At 31.6% G+C, this 22,212-nt stretch overlaps 1 protein-coding gene across 1 annotated transcript in view; it reads right to left on the reverse strand.

The window, feature by feature from the left end:
- Window positions 1–22,212, reverse strand: part of LOC117179838 (hemicentin-1-like) — a gene marked incomplete at its 3' end in the record, with an annotated part of 137,787 nt that overhangs the window by 40,865 nt on the left and 74,710 nt on the right. The window contains exon 4 of the mRNA XM_033371989.1: window positions 11,550–11,733. Within this exon, the coding sequence (XP_033227880.1) occupies window positions 11,550–11,733 (184 nt within the window). The remainder of the gene's footprint in view (window positions 1–11,549; window positions 11,734–22,212) is intronic.

Raw genomic sequence — 22,212 nt, forward strand, 5'->3', positions numbered from 1 at the left:
CATTCTTCAAGTATATATAATAAACTGTTTTCGCCCATTTGCTTTTCACTTTTTCGTTTCACATTTTATTCTCACATTAGCCGACGGACAAATAAATTTCTCGTGAACTGGAAAAATAATTACGCCATGTGTTTATTACGGAACATGCGATTTAACTACTTTTTAAAACAAGAGAACGCTTCACATTTGGGTTCGTATAAGCGGTTCAGTCTCATAAAGTTTAATTTGTGATGCTTAGTAAAATAGTACGTCCAATGATTCTGTGCTGAGCGTTTTATTTTGGCATTTATTTTTTACTCCATCAGTTTAATACAAAAAAGTTTACACTTGTTATTAAATATTTATAAGAAATTATATTTTATTCAAGCTATTTATTCTTTTCACTAGATTTCCCTTAAAATTTTTTCCAACTATTAATTTTTATCCACAAATTTTAAAAAAATGTTTCTCTGGCTCCGCTGAGATTCAAACTCATGTCTTCAGATTTTTGATTTTATATTTCTGCCCACTGAGTTACAGAAAAGTTCTATTGAACTTGAGTGAAAATTAGAATTCTGTGAAAATTTGTTCGATATATATAATTTATTTTACTTTATAGATAGGGAGAATAATTATCAAGTTAATAAGACATCACTCTATTAATGCAGAATTTAGTACGACATGAACATTTTTCGGGGCACAATTTCGAGAAGTTAGGCAAAGAAGGTATTAAAGGTTTTGAAAATGTAATGAACATTTAACTGCAAAGTCTGGGATGCATGGCTACCCGAGTCGAAATTTAGGCCCTACTTTGCAGCCGTAACTCCTACCTTAGTAGGGGCTGGAAGCTGTAAAATAGATTCTAAATAAGCAGCGATTTCAATGTAATTTAGACCCTACTTTGACGCTAAAAGTGTCCGAAATCGGCCGTGTTTCCACGTTTAGCGTCAAAGTAGGGTATATATTTAAGACACATTAGACCCTAGTTTAAAGCTCAAATTACTACTTTAGGACTTGTGGCATCAAAGCAGGTTCTCTATAATCTCACACCAATATGGATGAATAAAAATAAGTTTTGTTGTTTATTAGAAAAAATAAAATAATATCTTTGATATGAATATCAAGGATATTCGCTATTATTTTTTACACAAATTATTTATAGAATTTTTTTATATTAACCCTAAATCCTAGTGCATTGAAAAATCTGCAATTATGCACTAAGAAACGAATTCGAGATTGTACGCACACTTTGAGTATTTACGAAAAGCCTAACGTCCTAACCGATTCAGCTAACGGAACGCGTTAGAATGTCTTCGATGAAAATCATTAGTACATGTCCAATAATTCAAGGTCCAAAATCTTTCTAAATCCAAAATAATGAATTGAATAATAACTTTTTTTTAAATTTTCTGTGTCGTTAAATATTGAAAACGATTTTTGAAAAGTTCAATATAAATTGGTTCTGTCTTTTAGAATTATTCTACGTTATACGCTTCAAAAGAACTTGATACTACATATTCTGGTGCAATTGCAGAATAGGGGCGTTACCTGTCAATGAAGCGATTTGACCAGACAGAAGTTAAAAATGATTGTTACTTTTGTTAATATGATGTCTTAAATATGCAAATGTCACGATATCGGAATGATATCGTAAAATAATAAAAATAATTTGGTCAAAAGCCTATCCTTTTTCAACGTTTCGTGGAGGCGGTAAGGCATCTCTATGACTAGTAAAAAATAATGTAGGACACATCACTAACCATTTTCAACTCCTCGTTTAATATGATTATTACGATATATCGTGGCAGATCCATATTTGAGATACTATAGTAACAAAAGTAACTATAATTCTACAAGTTTGCCTCATCAAATTGCTTCATTTATCGTTGACATTAAAGATTCTAATAGTTTGTTGCCAAACAAATTTTTTTTCCAGCCAAAACAGAGGTGACAGGTGACGCCCCTATTCTGGAATCTAACCCATACTTTAATTTTCTTCTGTGTTATTCATGATTTAAGTGAATACAATGTCAAACTTGCTGATTTCAATAAAAATATATTTTCATCTCCTTACTAAGCAATGATTTTAAAAAAGTCGTTCAGCATCATAATTAATCCAATTATACTAACAAATACAAATATGTAGTTCAAGATTCATTCTAATATTCATTAGCAAATAAGTTTATATTATTCATAACAGTATTGTTTTTATACCCAATTGTCTCGTCGTCTCAAAAATCGACATTAGCAGTCAATTATTTTTCATACATTTGACTGTTTATATCCTCCAATAAATTTGATAAAAAATTAAAACAGTAAACAGTTTCTGACAAAAATAAATAATTTTTCCTACTAAATCAAGTGGTAGACACTTAAATAGTCATATTTCTATAATAACATGTTTCAGAAACTCTCAATTATTATTGTTTAGTAAGAAAAATGACAAAACCATTGGAAAAGTGGTACTGTTCTATGGAAAAAATTATTTACTCCATGAAATCATGCTGCAAATAAATTAACCGTAATGCTATAATAAAAATATAATAACAATCAGTAAATTTAATTATAATTATTAAATATATATTTGAATATATTTTTCAAATTTTATATTTCATTTATAATATTTGTCGTTAGCGATAGAAAATATGACATTCTTATAATTTTTTGTAATTCTCAATCACCTACATGACTGTTGAATACACACACTTTCATTAATTATTGATAAAATAGTTTATAATAACTTATTAATCGACAATGTTTAGTAATTTTTCATGATAAATATTATTCTCGTACAAATTTTCAGCATTTTCAGTTAAGAGAAAATACTCTTTTGTGGTTGAGCATTTCAAAGAAGCATTGATTCATATATAAGTAATTAATGATAATTAGGTTAAATCTTGAATTAAATATGTTTGTTAATTGAGTGTGGATTCACTCATTGAGATGCCCAATGAGTTTAATTAATCTAAGTAAAAAATAATTTTTATTTTATTTCCATGAAGTTCGAATATTGTGGGCTCAAAAGATTCAATGTAGGGTCAGTATTGAAGGGAAGGTTAAACAGCGTCAAAGTAGGGTCTTGAGCTATAAAAATGTAGGCTCTAAAGATTCAAAGTAGCTTCAGAAAGGTGTTACAGCCCAAAATAGGCTCTAATGCAGTAGGATCTAAATTCCGGCTCGAGTAATATCATTTTTTGTCCTTGCGGCTGTGCCTCACGGTTTCATATTCAAACGCATATATCTGGAAAAGTATTTTCCGTACAAAAAGTTACCGCAGTTTCCTTGGTAGAATCACACGAGTGCCTGGAATCAAACAAAAACTTTTACTCGATGAACTTCTAAGGAATTAAGTTTTTCGAGTTCTAGCTGCCTTCTATGGAGTTTGAACGGCACTAACCGCAGAACCTATTTACCGAAGCAAAAGCCGCCAACCCCAGCGCCTCGGGCAAAGCAGATTCTTTGATAAAGGGAGGTAACCGAGTACGAAAGAAGCGTCGCAACCGACAAGAATCGCAATTACGTTATTTAAACGTTGCTCTGGAGTGAATTAATTCCAATGAGAGGCGCTCAAACCGCCTTCGCTGCATGGCAGTGATACTTGAAAATCTCGAATTAGAATTAAAATAGAATATTAGATTTCAGAATGCAAACAAAGGGGGCGTACACAATTCAATGGAAAGAGCGCATTATGGGTTGAAATTTACTATTGCTGCTGTTCTGTAACCGAATACCGTCAGCAGAAATTTCAGGGAATTTGCTTACATATTAGAACAAACATTAATTAAATTTTAAATACAGTCATTGTAAAGTATCTTCTGAACTTCATTAAAAAGTATTCATACACCAAGCGCTCATTTATGATAAATGATAGACATTTCTCTAGTCTGTCAAATAATTCTTGGATCTGGTCCCGACCGGGATTCCCGATCTGGCCCTGATCGGTAGAATTCTGTGGCCCAGATTGGGGCCAGACCAGGCCAGACCGATTTCCTACCGTAACGCCATCCCTATGCGCTCACAGAATTAGTGCTGATTATTGTTTTTTGATAGTGCAGTAAAATTGTAATATTATTCGTTTATAATATTTTCTAAATGATTGAAAATGCCTAAGGCAAGTACGCCACGTGTTTGGAGGCACCGAACACTAACCATTAGAAGTTAATACTATCCAACTCGTTCAACTAATGAATTTGGCGAAGAAGAAAATTTGGAACCACTTGAAATTGAATTTCCAGCTGATATCAACACAGTTTTAGGTAAAATCATTTATCAGTAAAAAGTCAATCATTTTATCAACGTATTTATCATATTGTTTATGTTGTTTTGTAGTAGTTTATCCATTTATATTAATTTTTTATTAATTTAATGTAGAGTTAAAATGATAAAATCTGTTATAAAATATGTTAACTAATAATAGTCAAAATAGGTAATCTCCAAAAATAGTGATATTATCAGAATAGAATATGTGATAAAATCAAAAGTGCATTTCAGGTTTTTTTAAATAGTAAATTCATTATCAAAATACATGAAGGACATCTTTTCATAACATGAATTTCAGAATCAAGTAGTAGAATCAAAATACCAATCGATCAAGTACTCCCAACAAGAGATCCTTGCTCAACTGTGCATGCGTTACACTCGACGTCTAATTGGTTGGTATTTGCGCGCAATTTAAAATGCTAAAAAATATTATTTTGATTGTTTATTATAAATAAAGACATTTCGACTTATAAAAATGTCCAATACATCGATATCAATGAATCTCGATAATAGTAAAAATTAATTAAATACATATTCTGTACACAATCTAAAGGATAATTTTAATTCACAGAATATGTATTTAATTAATTTTTACTATTATCGAGATTCATTGATGTCGATGTAGTGGACATTTTTATAAGTCGAAATGTCATTATTTATAATAAACAATAAAAATAATATTTTTTAGCATCATAAACTGCGCGCAAATAGTAACTAACCAGATGCCTAGTGCGACGCATGTGTAGTGAAGTAAGAAGCTTTCGTTGGGAACACTGAATAAATATTTATGAAAAAAGTATACTTTTTCCTGTGAATGCTCAACGTAAGTACGTAAGAATCCAATTTTTGTAATTATATTATATATGCAAGGGTAGCCGTTTTAATCCAAGACAAAAATTCCCGGTTTTTTTCAGGTTGGCAAACATTTTTCACGATCAATCAAATTAAAAAATTCGAACTCTAAAGCTAGACATTTTTCCACTTGCAGTAACAAAAAATAATCTATCAATTAAAGCACTCAAAATTAAGCTCTTACATTTTAAAATTTTGAAATTGAATTGTAAGAGTTTTTTTAATTAAAAAATATTGTATTCCATTTCTCAGTAATTAGAACGTAAAAAATGAAAGGCTCTAACACTTTTCAATTGAACAACTTCACATGAAATGCACATAAACTGCAAAATTTAGAATTAAAAAAAAATAATGAGTTCAAAGAGTCAGATTCAATTCTAATAATATAAATTCACGTTATCATTTTTAAAGATGTGAATTAAAGAATCAATGAATTTATAAAAATTTTAAATTATATTATTCTTAACGATTTGTACCTAAAAAAATTCACGTTATCATTTTCAAAGGTGTATATTAAAAGAATCAGTGAACTTAAAAATTTTTTAAATTATATTATTTTTAACAATTTCAAGCTAAATACGTTAAAAATTTACAAATTTAATTTATTTAACTTAATACTTCTTAAATTGGAAGTTACATTATTTTGATCCTAAATACTTTAAACATCCTTGTAAGGCTTCAAAATTTTATTTCAAAATCTTGAGAAATGTAGAAGTTATTTTAAATTTATTCAACGTTAAACTTATTTAAATTTTTTTTTAGAATTTTTAAATATCTTTTAAAATGAAAAGAAAGTTCCCTATAACATTCAGAAACCCCTGGAAAATTCTTAAAATCTTCCACATTCCTTTTTAACAATCTTTGAAATCTTCAAATCTTTTTGAATATTATTTTTAAATAATATTCCAAGCTGTAAAATTATTTTCAATTTTCCTACGAATCGTACCAAGAAGTTTTTATTCTTTTGAAACTTTTAAATTATTTGAAATCATTTCAAGCTTTAAATTAATTTTGAATCTTTTTAAAACATTTAAATGCGTTTTAAAATAATTCAATTTTTTCTATACAATTATTAAGTTTTCAATTGCTATTTGAACAACTAAATTCGACAATTTCACTTACAAATGTAACATTTTTTTTAAAAAGAACCATCAAAATTGAAACGTTAGAAGTTTAAAAGCTCTTCCAAATTTTAACGATTCAAGGCTTTCTATATTAAACAATTCAGTTTCACATTGTTAATTTAAAAATATTTGGTTTTAATTAATTATTCTTAAATGAACCGTCAAATATTGCTACATATGAAATATTTGTTCTTTTTTCCTAGATTAAAAAATGTTTAATCAAATGCATAAAAAATTGATTATTTCAAACTGAAAAAATATTTTAAATTTAAAGAAAGCTTTTAATTACAACTACATTATTGTGATGTTATTTTTAATTTAAAAATAGTTTATAAAGTTTTAGGCAGACGTTTGCATTATTTAATGACTAAGATTTCGAATTGAAACAGTTAATTTTTTCCACGTTAAAATCTGGAAAATTCTGAATCTTGAGCGGATTTCGAATCGTTTTGTAAAGTGAATTATTGTTCCCTTTTAATACGTAAATTACATATTCATTTTAAAAATAATTTATTTATATTTACTGTTAATAAAATACAAATATTTTTTATACAAAATTCTCAACTTCAAACGGTTTTAATTTTTAGTTTATTAAGTCATCCAGACTGCATTTTGAAATTCTCTAAATTAAAAATAAAAACCTAAAATTAAAAATTTCTAAAGTAAACGATTTTTAAATTACGCATTGTGAGCTGAATGATGTCATCATTGAAATCGATAACAATACAATTTATTATTTTAAAAAATTTTGAAATCGTACTTAGGCGGATTTGTTTTTTAAATATTTACAAAATTTCCGGTAAAAAAATAAAATCACTGTCGTTTCCCGGATTTTCTCTATTTCAACAAATTCCCAGCCATTTTCCGGTTTTCCAGTTCAGCGGCCAGCCTGAGAGTTTTATAATTTATTTATTTCACTTTCTTTAGAAGCAGAAGCAGCGATCAGTGATAATTCCATGAGCGATGAAAACACAGAAACAACAGAGGAAGCGGCTCTAAGTCATATTGGAACAATTATTGGAAATTCCAAAGATTGGGGTAGCCATCGAAAGTTATTTTTTTATTATTATTGATATTTAATAAATAATAATATTTATACTTTATAAATCTCTTTTTATTCGCGAAATGCATAAAATGCATTATTATGAGACCGACCGGGCACCGACCAGGCACCGATCTTTTTTCCCGATCGGGAGTCCCAACCTGGCCCCGAACTGGGCGTGTGTTTCATCCGCGGTCTGGCCCCTACCAGGAATCTCGATATGGGACCGACCCGGCCCGGTCTAGCCCCGCCCAGGGCTTAATCAAAATTTCTGCATGGGACGCTGGACAGACGGTCTAATAGCGCCGCTGGCCAGAAGTGTAACGCCTAAACCATGAGATGGACTAGATTAGACGGCGCTGACCAGCCGCTGATCAGGTCGTCCAGAATAGATGAGCTGATCAGACGCTGGCCAGACGTGTAACGCTTTACCCAGCGATGGTCTAGAATAGACCGTATAGAAAGAGGAGGGAAAAATAGTATCAGAACTTCACAGATAGCACACTACCTTTTAAATCAGAATTTTAGTATGCTCTAATGAAAATTTCAAGTTAAAATATTCAGTAGTTTATTTTTTATGACAGTTTTCGTCACTGGGGTAAAAACTCACTCGGTGTGGAAAGTATGTTACTCCATAGATGCGTGGCAAGCAAGGATTAAATTGAAATATTTCAGTTCAAGATTCATCATTTATTCGTTTTTTTGTTGAAAATTAATTTAGTTTACTTTAAGTTCAACTATTATATAATAAAGATCACAAAATAGCAGGCAATTCACGATATTAGCCCTGAGGACGGCCGTCGTACGGACGCCGAGTGATACGCGACAATTAAGATAACCTATAAAATCATTGATCGATATCGAGTTTTCATCAAGTTTTAAATACTATTACATGGATTCTTTCCTTATTGTGTTGGGTGATTTCAAAGCAGGATATTTTGACTGCTATGTTGATAACAAAATAGCAGACAATTCACGACCTTGATCATAAGTATGGCCATCCTACGGACGCGGAGGGATAGGTGACAATTAACACAACATAACATAACATTTTTCTCAAATCATTATTGTCCATCTTCGTCTTTATTAAAAATGTGGCTAGAAATAGATTCAGTACGATGTAAAGACATATATAAAATCTTCCTCTCTGGTCTTTTGTAGGTTAGGTTGCAATTTGAGAAAGAATCAATTAATCTTATCTCATATAAGTGGATATTATATTGCTCAGTAATTATCAAAAAAATAGTGTGTATACAAACTTAGACATGTGTCAATCTGACTTCAACACAAAACTTTCCTGCAAACTTTAATATTCTTTTAGGTTTTCCCAATCATTTCTGTCTGCTGAGGATTACAACATACACTGTCACGATAGCACTTCCCATTTTCAACCGAGATCGTTTGAGAGGGGTCCAGCCAGACCACTTCGATGTCAGACCGTCTTAAGTAGACGGTCTAGATTCGGTCTAGCCAGCCGATCTCACTACATAAGACTGCCACGTAATTTTTCCGCACGGGAACTATAATTGCGCAGCAAACATTTGCCGCAACGCCACGCATATTGCGCATTTGAACGCTATGCCTCTCTTGCGCTGTTCACCTAGTGTTATTGGTTGTGATTTTATTTACTAGAAGGCTGTTTCTTCGGTCAGGATTTTTTTTTGGTTCGAGAAAGGACATGGGATTTATTTTCTAAACCACATCATTTTTGAATTAATAATTATGATAGAAACAGTTATTCAATCACATTTAATTAAACTTTATATCATATTGCATAATAAGAGATTAAACATGATTATTATAAAAGACTTTGACATGGTTTTGATTCCAGTTAAAATTTTAGAAAGCAAATGGTATAGACAACTAATCAAATCGGGTCTGAATTAGAAGTGCTTTACGAAATCCTTTACTCTGAAATATTAAAATTTTAAAAGTAAAAGCATCATAAGTCAAAATTTAAATTCCACCTTAACATCCAACATTCTAACTTGATCGCTAGATTTCTTGATTATTATCCTTTTTAATTCAATAAAGTGATATACGTGATTTGTAAAGAATGAAGAAATATAATTTGGGGTTCTTTATTTTTAGTTTCTAAACAAAGTCGCGACATTCTGAAAAATAATTAATTGATCCTGAATAAAACCTGGGACTCGAAATGGTAAACTTTTTAAAAATAATAATTATATATGTATATGGCAGCGTTAAAGAAAGTTACAGGTTTTAAAAATGTTTTAAGATACTACTATTACTATATATTTCTTTAATAATAATTAAAACAATTATATCACTGGTTAAAGGTATATATTTAAGGAAAAGTAAGTCAAAGGCAACAGTTTAAAAAAGTTCATCGAAAATGTATTATATTTTATAAGAGATTTATGAAAAAATTGACAATTACACATTTTAAAATTTTAAAACAATAATTCAAGCGAAAAAAAGAACATTTTTATATCCAAACACTGTAAGACTGAATCACTTTCAAGTTGGAAGTTCCTGCAATAGATTTTTCTTTCTAGAATTTCTTCTTCTTCTGATTTCAAAGTGTTTTTATATTCGCAAGAAAAATAAAATGTCGAGAACCTTTTGAAATAGGTGATATCAAAAATGAAAGTAAAATTTTTTCACGTATTATCAATTTTGGTTTATGAATTGTTATCTTACATTTAAAGCTGAATTAAAAAGAATTATAAAAAAATGATATCAATTAAAAACTGTGCATTTTATGGACGTTTCTACATAACAGACGATGGCTTTTTGTCACTAAAGTTATTAAAGCGTTTTTAAAATTCACTGTTCTTTACTTTTTATCAGTTTTATATAGCTTTTAAACGATTTAAATATTTATTTAAGAAAAGTATTGAGCCCTTTGTAAAATAAGTGAAATTTAATTATTTGCTTTATATGCACAAAATCATTTGTTTGCTACTGTAGTTATTAAAGAATGTTGGTACTTGTCTTTTACTTATTACTTATAACTTAAGGGTCGTTTTAAACGTTTTGAATATTATAAAGACAGAAAGTTTCAAGCCCTTTCTGAAATAAGTAAAATTCAATTATTTTTTTCACATATTTTAAATTATTGTTTCGAAACTGTTATTTCGCATGGAAGACTAAGTGAGAAAGTATCATAAAAGAATTAGATATATTGAAAAGCGCGCTTGTTTTGCAGGATTTGGTTTTAAATAAAATCGTTTTTTGTCATGAAGCTTAGTAAAACGTTTTTCCACTTGACTTTTCTTTGTTATTTATTACCTTTTGATAGTTCATAAACTTATTAAATTTTTTATGACAAAAGAATATCGTGCCTTTTTAGAAAAAATTAAAATACATTTCTAAATTCTATCTAAACAAAATTTGTTCTTAATAAGTCACTCAAAAATGTTCGACTCACCTTAGAACTACTCATTAATCATTCAAATACATTTTCTTCAAAGAAAGAGTGAGTTCAACAACTTTTAGTTCGAAGAAAGTAGAGCTTACCGTAAGACTTGCTACGTCGCTGCCTTAAACTTCTTGGCCGAGATTTTGTAACCACGATCTAAGTGCTTCGATGGCGAAAATAGTTAGAGCGCGCAGTAGAAAACACGTTTTCAGGTAGCATAGGAGGGTTCAAGCCCACAGCGACTGGAATTTTTCAAGCTTTTAAGCGTCCGATTACATGTGTAACGACCGTGTTTGGGAATTGTGTTAAATAATAAATATAAAAAATGAAGATTACATACCAATAAGTGAAAAAATAATTTTTTTTTTATTGAGAAATCATGTTTTGAATTTTTATTATCTGTTCCTCAGAATTCAGAATTTTTTTCTCCAAAAATATAAAGCTCTTGTTAACTAGACTTCCAGTAAATGTCGCTTAGTTTGGCGATCTCAGTCTCTAGGATTCTGTTGAAACGTTACATGCTTTTCAGATGATGATTTATAATTTTCTTGAATACTGATGAATGTGTTTTTTCATTGACTTTCTCTCATATCCAAGACTACGAGACAAAGTCACTGGATTTTTAATAAACAATTTTTTTCCGTGTATGTTATATACTGACAAACTAGTAGACAAGAACTAGTGAACAACTGGTATCAATTCAATAGTGTAAACGGTACGTGTACAGTAAGTTTTACTTTTGCAGGCCGATTATAGCATTGATCTATTATTGCGCCAGTTTTTAGCCGGTAGCCCAGTATGAAAAGTACTGGGCTACTGCTACAATTGCCATTTAGGATACGTTGTGAGATTAAGGTCGTTAAGGTGAAATCTTGTATTTTTGCGTAATATATATACTACCACTTACCTAATTCCACCTCTTGTTGTGTCGTAATTTAAAGTTCTGTTTCCATGAAGCCACTGCACAACGCTGTACTGCATCTGCATGGCTATATGCCGGACGACACACAAGAGTTCTATTGTGCTATCTGCTTCATAGTACTTATCTCTTAAGGGGTCTCCCATGGCGTCTACTATCTGAACCGAGGGTGCTGAAAAAGAAAAATACTATGTAAGAATATGATATCCCAGCTATATGTAATAACCCTACAATAGCATTATGGATTCTCACGTCCGCTGTATCTTGCGCGGTCAAATGAAACTTATGAATGGTCGCGCCTAACGGTCTTTTTCAACCACGAAAATGATATAAGAGGAGCAGCCTTGCATTTCCGATGCCAAGAGGCTCCGATTCTTTTTCGGACTTATTATTGCCATCTTATATTTTCGCATATCGCAATCGTATAAATAGCTTTAAAAATATTAAAGTTAAAGAATGTATGGATTTTATTCTGAAACTATATTTAGTCACTTTTCAATCTTACAAAAATCCATCTTTATGTACACTGTACAAGGTTTCAACGAAAAATGTGTTGTTTAATTATTGCTATTGTTTTTAAAGTGTACATGATCTTTTCTAAGTGCATTTTATTTAATTTAGCAAACCTTCCATTCCCTACCTCTTTTCGTGTGGATGTAGGTAGAATGACAAAAATGTAAAGCAGGAATGTGATGAGTATTGCATATTTACAATAATAGTAAATTAAATTTTTTTCTATACAGTAAAACTCTTCAATAGCCCTCCTTTCTATAGCGTTGCCGAAAATTGACGTTTCGCTGCAGGTGGGTGTAATAGGAGCTGCGCGAAATACGTGGGGTCTGTGTTTGTCACTGAGGCGAGCACTCAGGCGTGAACAAACAAAAGCGGAATGGGCTATAATCAGTTCTCACCCACCATCAGCGCCATATCAGCGCCATAGAATAGTTTCACTGTATTATTTCACGAAAGCTATACAAATTTAACGTCTAATGAGCACCAGCTCAAGGAAAAATGTGAGCTTTATAATATATTGCAAAAAAACGTAACATATCGAAGGTTTTGTAAAATGTCGATAATTGACAATAATTATTATTTCTTATTGTTCTTGAGCTAACTTTAAAGATAAGTATCAGAAGTATTTAAAAGTATCTGAACCTGACGCTCTGCTAAAAAACTCGATTTACGAACCCAATGACATACAAGTTTCAAGTTTTTATTCAAATATGATAAAACCAAAAAATCAGCTTAACTGTAAAAATGTATTTCAGAACATTTGTTTTAATATTTAAGTGAATTTTAGTATGTTCTGAAACTTTATAGAATATTTGGTATGATTTTGTCATGTTTCGAAATTGTATAGAATATTGACTTATGATCTGAGGCCAAAAGTGCTTCGATATTGATATAAAAATCGAAATAATCTTCATTTCAAATCTCAAACTTTAAATCTCAAACTTAAAATGCAATTGGAAGTGTGATTGAGGTAGTCGTAGTTTTCTGAATACATCGACGATTGAAAAGCGGAAGTTGCAAGTTGAAAAGTCGTCTTTAGCCATATGTATCGCCGGGATTTCTATCGATGCTGAAAAATACATCTGTGCGACTTGAGATCGTCGTGAATCACGTTTCGCTATTTATATTCCGAAACGTATCGAAGCTTTTCGTAAGATATCTACCAGTACGAACCATTTGTAACGGAAAAATGTAAAGGATCCCGTAGCTCCGTTGAAAGTTCGTAAATCGTCGGTACGATGTCGTCGCGAATAGTCGCTGACTTCTCACCGATGTTCCTCTATCCGCTTTCCATTTGATCCCAAAGGATCTCTTTTCTTCGTATCTCACCCACACGGTAGCAGGTGCAATGGCTTTAGCTGACTTCTACTTTACAAAACTTTCTCGACGAACAATATTCGTCGTAACAAACACCTCGACTTTTCATTTTTTCGCTTTTGGTTTGGTGATATGTAATCCTGTCATCAGCTGTTAGATTTGAAAAATTCGGGCCGTTTATGAAGAAAGGGGACATAAGCTAAAAATCTTTGTTAGGAAAATCTACGTTAAAGTTTTTATTACAGTACTACCTAATGAACAGTAATGCAATTAATATAATTTTTTTTAATGTGTCGTAACATTTCCTTCAAACGTTTCTTTAATACTTAAAAACAATCACTTGAGAAAGGCAATCAAGAAAAAGCTTACTTTTTCATTTAGATGTTTTTCACATGATTTGTTAAAGCACTTAACGTTTCTTTAGTTCGTCGGATCCTACATACCAAAGCCTTCCCACATGCCACAAGCGTCTTCTGACTGAGCAATGGCCCGTTTGAAGAAAGACTCATTCACTTATCCTGATTTGGTGCTAGGGGTGTGCTCTTTATTAAGCACAGTTTTTTTACTGTCTCAGGGTCCTTAAATGCGAATGGAACGGTATATTTATTAAACAAAATAACCTACTGAACCTAATAAATGCAGATATCCCTCGCATGCACAAAATTTTTTCTGTATTGGTTTTTTGGTTAAGATAACTTAAAAATGTAAAGGGAAGCTACTGCAAATTTCAGAGATATTCACGTTTATACGTCACTGGGAGGGTTCCTGTTATGTGTCGAAGACTGACGGCGCACAGTGGTAAAAAACGTTTTTCTTTGTTCATAAACCTAATATATCAAGATTGGATAAACGGAATTGAATGAAATTTAAACTGAATACAGTGTTCACGTCATTCCTAATGAGGGAAAAATACTCACAAGATAGAAATATATTTCCAAGGCCGAAAAATACATGGGAAATTGGGTACTTTTCACAATTTATGAATAAACTGACTTAAACTTTTAGAAATATTGATAAATTTTTTTATATTAACACTTAAATTTCTTTACTCATATCGGCCAAACGAAAATCTATAGGAAAATTCATACCTTCGATTTTTCATTTTCCTAGAAAATTCGATAAAACAAAAAAATACAATAGCTTTGCCAGCTAAAGAACCTGAAAATTCACGTTTTTTCATGTTTTATCAAATTTTGCAGGACAATAAAAATCGGAAGTACCAATTTTCCTTTGGATTTCAGTTTGGCAGATGTAAATAAACAAAGTGTTAATATACAAGAATGTATCATCGTTTCTAAAAGTTTAAGTCAGTTTATTCATAAAATATTAATAGTATCCGATTTACCATAGATTTTTCCGGCCTTTGTAAATATATATGGATCTTGTGAGTATTTTCCCCTAATTATGTATGACGTGAACTGTATTCAGTCTGAATTCCATTAAATTACTTTAAGCCAATCTTGAGATATTAGGTTTGTAAACAAAGAAAATCGTTTTTTTACCACTGTACGGCGGAGGTGGTATAAAATTAACTTTAGGGCAGGAAGTTAGAAAGACTTTCGAGCAACTTACTGACACTGCGGGAGTGTCACTCGCCGATTTGGATAAAACTTTGAAAATTTGTAGAGGTATGGAAAATAATCTATATGTATTTTTTCATATCGGCAAAGTTTCAATTTTAAGGGTAGAATCTACCCGTCGCATCTTGACGGTGGTTTGAACGTTTGAATTAAAATCAGTGGAGTGATTTGAAAGTTGAAATGCTACTTAGGGAGTTTCGTTTCGCCGAATTCAAATTTGAGTTCAAAATTTTTAAATTCAAGATGGCGGAATAAAAATGGCGCCAACATTTTAAACGAGAAGGGTGTTTTTTTACATTTGAACTGAAATCAATCGTTAAATTTGAAAGATAAAAAGTTTTTTAAGGGTTTTCGATGTTGATGAATTCAATTTTGAGCTTGAAATCCTAAAATCCAAGATTGCGGACCCAAAATGACGTGTCGCTCTGAACGTAGGAGTATTTCTCAATGTCAGTGACTAGCAATTCACCTACGATTATGATTTGTACTGGAATGGAATTATTTACGATAATTACCAGAGAAAAAGGTATGAAAATTAAAAAAAAAACGTCTGGAAATCAAATAAGAAATGATAACTGAGAAAAAATAACTAAATAAAAATAAATAAAAAAAGCAGAAAAATAAAAAGAGGGAATAGATATCCACCACCTCCTCGTTCATTATTTTTAGGTCCGGTGAAGAGCGAGGTATGAATTTGTTGACACCGCTAACTCTCGACTGATAGTCGTTAATAATGATTAATTTTACATGACAATTGCTATATTTTTCGTTTTGTAATTTTTACCTCAAATTTGAATTCTGCAACATAAAAAAACTTTATAGAAGCATTTTAGTATCAGAATCACTCGACTAATTCTAGTTTAAGTGAAGCAACCCTCCTGTGACACAAAGGAAGGCATAATTGTGGATTCGCCATCTTTAATTTGGTGATTTCGATCAAAAATTTGAATTCAGCAACATCAAAACGGTTTTTGAATCACATGATTGATTCTAGTTTAAACGTCAAAACCACCCTTCACTTTTGAAGTTCAGGCACCATTTTTATTTCGTCATCTTGAATTTTGCAATTTTAACCTCAAATTTTGGTTCAACAAAATCAACAACCCCTAATAAGCATACTAACTGTCAAATCACTCTACTGACTGCAATTAAAACGGGTAAAACACCCCTTAGATAGGAGGGGTAGTTTATACCCTTAAACTTGAACCTTTGCCGATATAAAAAAATAAGTATCGATTATGGCATTCGATTATGGTCTTCCATAACTCTAAAAATTTGTAAAGTTCTATCGAAATCGACGAGTGACACTTTCTTGGTGATGCATGTGAGGTTTCAATTCTGGACTTGCCAAAACTCATTCTCAATTATATGATCGGTCTAAGTAAGTAGCCACTGCGGTTCGTTGGTCGTTGACGAGTTGTTTTCACCCAACTCTGGTAAACTCGATATAGGTGTTGTTACTCCGGTTCCTAGTGGACTTGTGTTGTATCGTACCTCGGGCATCAACTTGACTGAACTGTTTACAATTCACTAAAGTTTGGGCTAGTAGTGAAGTTCTCTGAGCGTAAACGCTTGAGACATACCAAATTGGTTGACCATAACGACGTAGGACCACTGCCTCGCAGGTGTGGTGTCGGGGCAGCAGTAGTCGAATCCGCCTTAGTTCAGAAACGTACGATGTTCGTGAAAAAATTATCTTGTAAGATAGACATTCAAGGGAACCTGCTCTAAAATTATTATAAGGAAATAAGAAAAACAAAAACCTCAGATTGCATTGAAGTCATAAAATTATAAAATTAGTTACTCAGGGCTTTTTAACATTATTATCAGTATAGTCAAAGAATTATACTATTCTCAAGAACAGCCTATGGTAGCTACAGCAATAGGTGTGAAATTATTTATTGAAATTTCATAAATTGAAACCAAAAATATTGCTGTCAATGTGAACACTTAAAATGTGCAAGAAGTACCATATCTAGCCTCGAATTTTTGCGAAGAAATTATTTCTGGAGAACTCGCGAAGAATAAGAGAACCAAAATGATAGTGGTATTTTTCCCATCAGCATCTCGGCACAGGTAAAATTCCAAATTCTACTTAGGGCAATTTCCTCCCGCTCATTGCTTTTCGACCATATCGTATCAGGTCTACTTCTTTAACTGACAGTCTCATCGCGTCTCAATTTTGCATGCTAAATATCAGCTTGATCGAAGCATTTTAAGGGCATCGAAACCAGGATTTAACCACAAAATTGAGTTGCCTCACTATACTCGATAAATAAACTGGAATTACATCTTTGTCAGATTTTTAATTATAATTTTTCAATTTTTAAAATTAATTAATTTTGCATTTCGAATACAGGCTTGATTCAAACCTGCAGTATGCCCTAAGTATCAAACGAAGGTGGACATCTAGCATTTATAAATAGTCCAGTCATCCACTGAGAAAACTATATCGCATGAATTACAATATTGGGGTTCTGAAGGATCTCAATTGTAATTGAGCCCATTTCTGAAGAACCTATTTGTCGCTTTGATCACTTAGATATTATGTTTAATTAATAACACAATTTTTACCCTAAAGCACACATGTAATCGAACTCTGATAGACATAACTTGATAAATATGATTAAATCAAAAAATTAGACCGCAGATTAAAGTGATATAATGACTTGATGAATATCATTTTCAGGTTATGTAGCAAAGTTGCCGATAACTGTAAATCGATTCCTAACTTACCAGCCCTACGTTGCAAGCGTTTAGTTTGTGAATGTAGTTTATGTTTCTTTCAAAAGCGCTCTAAATGAACCCTTTTGGCTCTCTACAGGTATCTATTGGAGCTCAAGTACCAAATTATACCAACTTTTATTTGAGCTGCAACCTTAGTGAAGCCCTAGTTCTTTCTGTGATTGTATGTCTTCTTTTGTGATCTCGCGAGGGTTCAAGTAGTCAGCAAGCGATCATAAAAAAATTAAAGATAAAGTTTGCATCGATTCCAGGTGAAAGATTCACCGGAACAAAACTTAATCTTGCCAGGTAAACTTTACGTGTATCGAATATAATTTTCAATTTTTCACCTTGCTTGGATAATCTTTCATCTTATAATCGCTCCATTTTTATTAGAGGTGTAGCGACAATTATGATGCCAACGCTACCCAGCGTCGTTTAACTTCATTAAGTTTGAGAGAAATGGGGATTCCCATCTTTCAGTTACATTTTGCGCTTTTCCTAAATGGTATTAAATAAGTTCTGATTCGTCTACAATAATGTGATTTATTTCGGAGGAAATATACTAATAAGAATAAATTTTTTTTTGTGTTTCTGTTGTTTATTTCACATGTTTTACTGAAATTTGTTTACTTCAGCGCGACGCAGCCGACGAATTCCGAATTATTTTTCTAAACTCAGTGAAATTTTCGCTAAAATATGTTCAAGCATCAACCGTTGCAGGTCTTACCTGCAGAAAATTTTTAGTTTTTTCTGTGATTGTTTTAAACCTGGTGTCCCGATTTATAGCTCGTACTCACTAATACATTGCCTTTTTCCCATTGCTGCAAAAGTACGCCGCCCGTGGCAGATGACAGCAATAAGATTTAGCGTAATTTTTTCTGTGATAATAGTGCATTATAATATCGTACAAAGGTCCGGGACCTGATTGTACGTTATCATATTGCGCTTTCTTTCAATGTAGAGGTGTTGCGATATCATTGTGCGATATCTTTTTCTCCGTGTCTGGTCCGAAAAATGGTGCAAATTCGGTAATTTCTGCGACAGTTAATTTTTTTTTCTCTTAAGTACCTTATTTGGAAGTGCATAATAAGGGGTCAGGTTCTGTGAACAGGATTTTGTCTCGGAACACGCACATTTTCTTGGAAAAATGTACCAAAGTAGATTGCGAGTTAGCACCCGCCAAAGGTGACCTATTTCGACCTGAATTAACAGGTAAATTCTCAGAGTTCAGTTTTTGTAAAGAGCTAATCTCGGGATTGTCATAAAAGAATGTTCCTAGAGAATAAATACAAGGGGACTTAATTCTGGGCAAATTCAAAAAAAATGTTCCAACTCCCCATGTATCGAATATACCTATTTTTTCTTTTTTCATGGAAAATCCAAAAGTCGTGTTTTTTGTAAATCCCTCGCTTCATGGGTGTAACACGAGAAAGTTCTAACAAGATAAATAAAAGAAAACTTAATCATACGTAAGTATAAAAAAAGAATGTTCCTAACCCCAATAGGTCCCGAATAATAACCTTGCAAAGTATACCCTTAATCAATTCAGTGACTTAATCGCACGTGGAATAAAGTTACGACCTTTCACTTAACATATAAATTTTCATGTCAAGTAATAGTAATCACTAAATGAATTAACTATCAAATAAATAATAATCAACCACTTTTATTATTAAATAAATAATTGCTTCATTAACAAAATTTCCATCACCCACCAAGCATGCATTTTTTACTCGGGAGGTTTATTATAGATTAAAAATAAATATGTTGTCATTTTAAATTAATAAATAAATTATTATCACCCATAGAATGTGCAGTTTTTGGAATTTTGTCCTGCAATTTCTGTTAGGGGAGTTTATTATAACTACCAAAATACCAATCCACTAGTAAAAATAGGTCTTACATTTTTAATACTTCCTAAAAAATTTATGAGGAAAATTAAAAATGTTTTATGTATTTATTTTTCATCTATAATAAGCGTCCTTAGTAGAAAGTTCATTGAAAAATGCCGAAAAATGCACATTTGATGGGCGATGGAAATTTATTTATTTATTAAAATCAGTTAATTATTTTTAATTATATGATTAATTAATTTACTGATCACTATTACTTACATTCTGGGCATTTACCTGTAATTTCAAGTCGAAATGGGTTACCTTTGGCAGTTGCTAACTCGAAATATATCATAGTTAGGATAATGTTTGTTGTTTTTAATACAGGTATTCACATCTACTCTTATTCATCTGTCAAACATTTTTAGATCTAGCCATCAGGATTTGAGCTATAGAGAAACCAAGAAAACATGTTCCTTAAAAGGCCGTAACTCCTAGACTATTCATGATACAACAACGTTTTTTTAGTCTTACGCAGAATTTTATCTACTTTAATTTATGTAAGAACACTTTTTTCTCTCAAATGCACAGGAAAGCACCAATCGAATGTATTGTCATATTTTGCACCTTTTTACAAAAAACTGTTCGTGTTCCGGGACCAAATCCTGTTCGCAGAACCTAAATCCTTATTATGCACCCCCAAATGAAGAACTTAAGAGAAAAAGAACGAATGCCACAGAAATTACTGGATAAAAGTATCAAATGACTGGACTACAAGACTAAAAGATAATTCAATTTTGAGGCCAGGGCCTGTTTTCTTTTGGCCTTTTTCTTTGAACTTTGGGCATCTTTCGTTTTGTTCTTTTTTGATGAAAGCGCTTGACACGTTACACTATGCTACGAAAGTTCAAGATAAAGTAATAATTTGATCGCATTAGTTACTATAAGTTAAGATAATTTCTTGTTATTTGAAAATCGAGTGCTAAAAAGGACTTTCGTATTACAGTTAAGCCTAACGAATCAGAACCGATTCCCACATTTTCAACTCTCCCTACAGGATCTTTAATAGTTTCTATTAGTTACACTACTAAATAAAAGAAAGAATACCACACAAAATGTAAACTAAAAGCCTTTCAGTAGATTTCACTGACAATATTTTTGTAGTTTATATAACAAGAAGGAGTTTGCTAAATGTGCTTGGACCAATTATGACTACTTTTCTTTCTTCGAAGTTTTTTACGATAACTAAAAACTTTGAGTCAGTGATCATGAACAAGCGAAATTGCTTATATCGATGAGTTCTACGAATATGATGCTAATATTTAGTTACCGTTAAGAAAAAGTCTATCATCTTATTAAAAAAATGTTTTAGTCTATCTTTCCGCTACGATTAAGAATTAGGCTAACTTTATTTTGTATGAAGTTTAGCAAACGTGTAGAAGTGTTAAAAGAGGTAAAAAAGTGTTTTTAAATTTCTTGTTTTGAAAGTTATAGATGCCTATATTACATTACAAACTGTAATAGAAAGTACAGGACTAAAATAAGAAAGATTATTATTTGCAATAAGAAGATAGAGGCTTTCTTAACGGTAATCGAACAATAGCGTAATATTCGTAGAACCCATCGATATAATTTTAAACAATATTGTTGAAAAGTGTACTAGCTTAAATTGCAATCTCACGTTAAGAGCGGAATTAAATTCGGAATGCTGTAAGCAAAAGAAGATTTAATACTAAAAATTCACGTACAACCTGACGTGCGGCATCATATTAAATCGCCGAGACAATTTACTCGAGCGATGCTTACATCGACCATAAAAAATCTTGTTACTTTTTGCGCGAGAACTGAGGATTAGCAACTCAAGGGATGAGAAAATGAAGGTCTGCTGTGTTAATTAAAATGTTCTAATTAAAGAGGAAACTAGGTGCTTTTAAGTAAAAATGATTTAAAAAGATGAAGACAAAATTTTTTTTTTACCAGCAGAAGAAAGTAGTAGTTTTTCAGTCACTTAAACAGTATTTAAAAAGTTTTCCTAATTAAATCCTGCTGTTGAATAAATGCAATATGCAGCTCAAATGTACGATAGCATTTTTTTGAACGCATTTCTTTCAAACAAGAGAAGTTTGAATCATTTATAATCGGGTTTGACTAGACTTTAAATTTTCTGAATGTCTAGTAACACCAGCTTTCTAAAAACTTAATTTTCAAGGTATTTCATTACATATTACACAGCTGCATAAAGTTCTTGTTCGCTTAGCTTTTTACATAAAAATTTTCAGTTTATAGGCATTTAAATGATTAAGTACAACTAAAAGAATTTTCTCAAATATGCGAGGAAATTTTACGAGAAAGAGCTGAAGACCACGTGATTGTGGAGAGACGCTCCCAGTTAAATCGACCGTTTTAACGAATGAAAATCGCCTATAAAGGAATGGCAGTAAAATATTTATGACTATCTGAAACTCGAACTGTTTTTCTTTAAACGGGACCCGTGTAAAATGGGATCAAAGAATGTACGATTGAAAACTTAGACTCTTAAGTAGTTAAGATCTTCTTGAATCTGCTTTAAGGGAATAACTTATAATAAAAACATTTTAAACCAACTCGTAAACTTGTCTATTTAACTAATACAGTAAGAAGACAATTTTTTTTTATTGTACGAAGTAACGATTGGTTTACACA

Source organism: Belonocnema kinseyi, chromosome 1 (genome assembly GCF_010883055.1).
Source record: "Belonocnema kinseyi isolate 2016_QV_RU_SX_M_011 chromosome 1, B_treatae_v1, whole genome shotgun sequence".
Lineage (NCBI taxonomy): Eukaryota > Metazoa > Arthropoda > Insecta > Hymenoptera > Cynipidae > Belonocnema > Belonocnema kinseyi.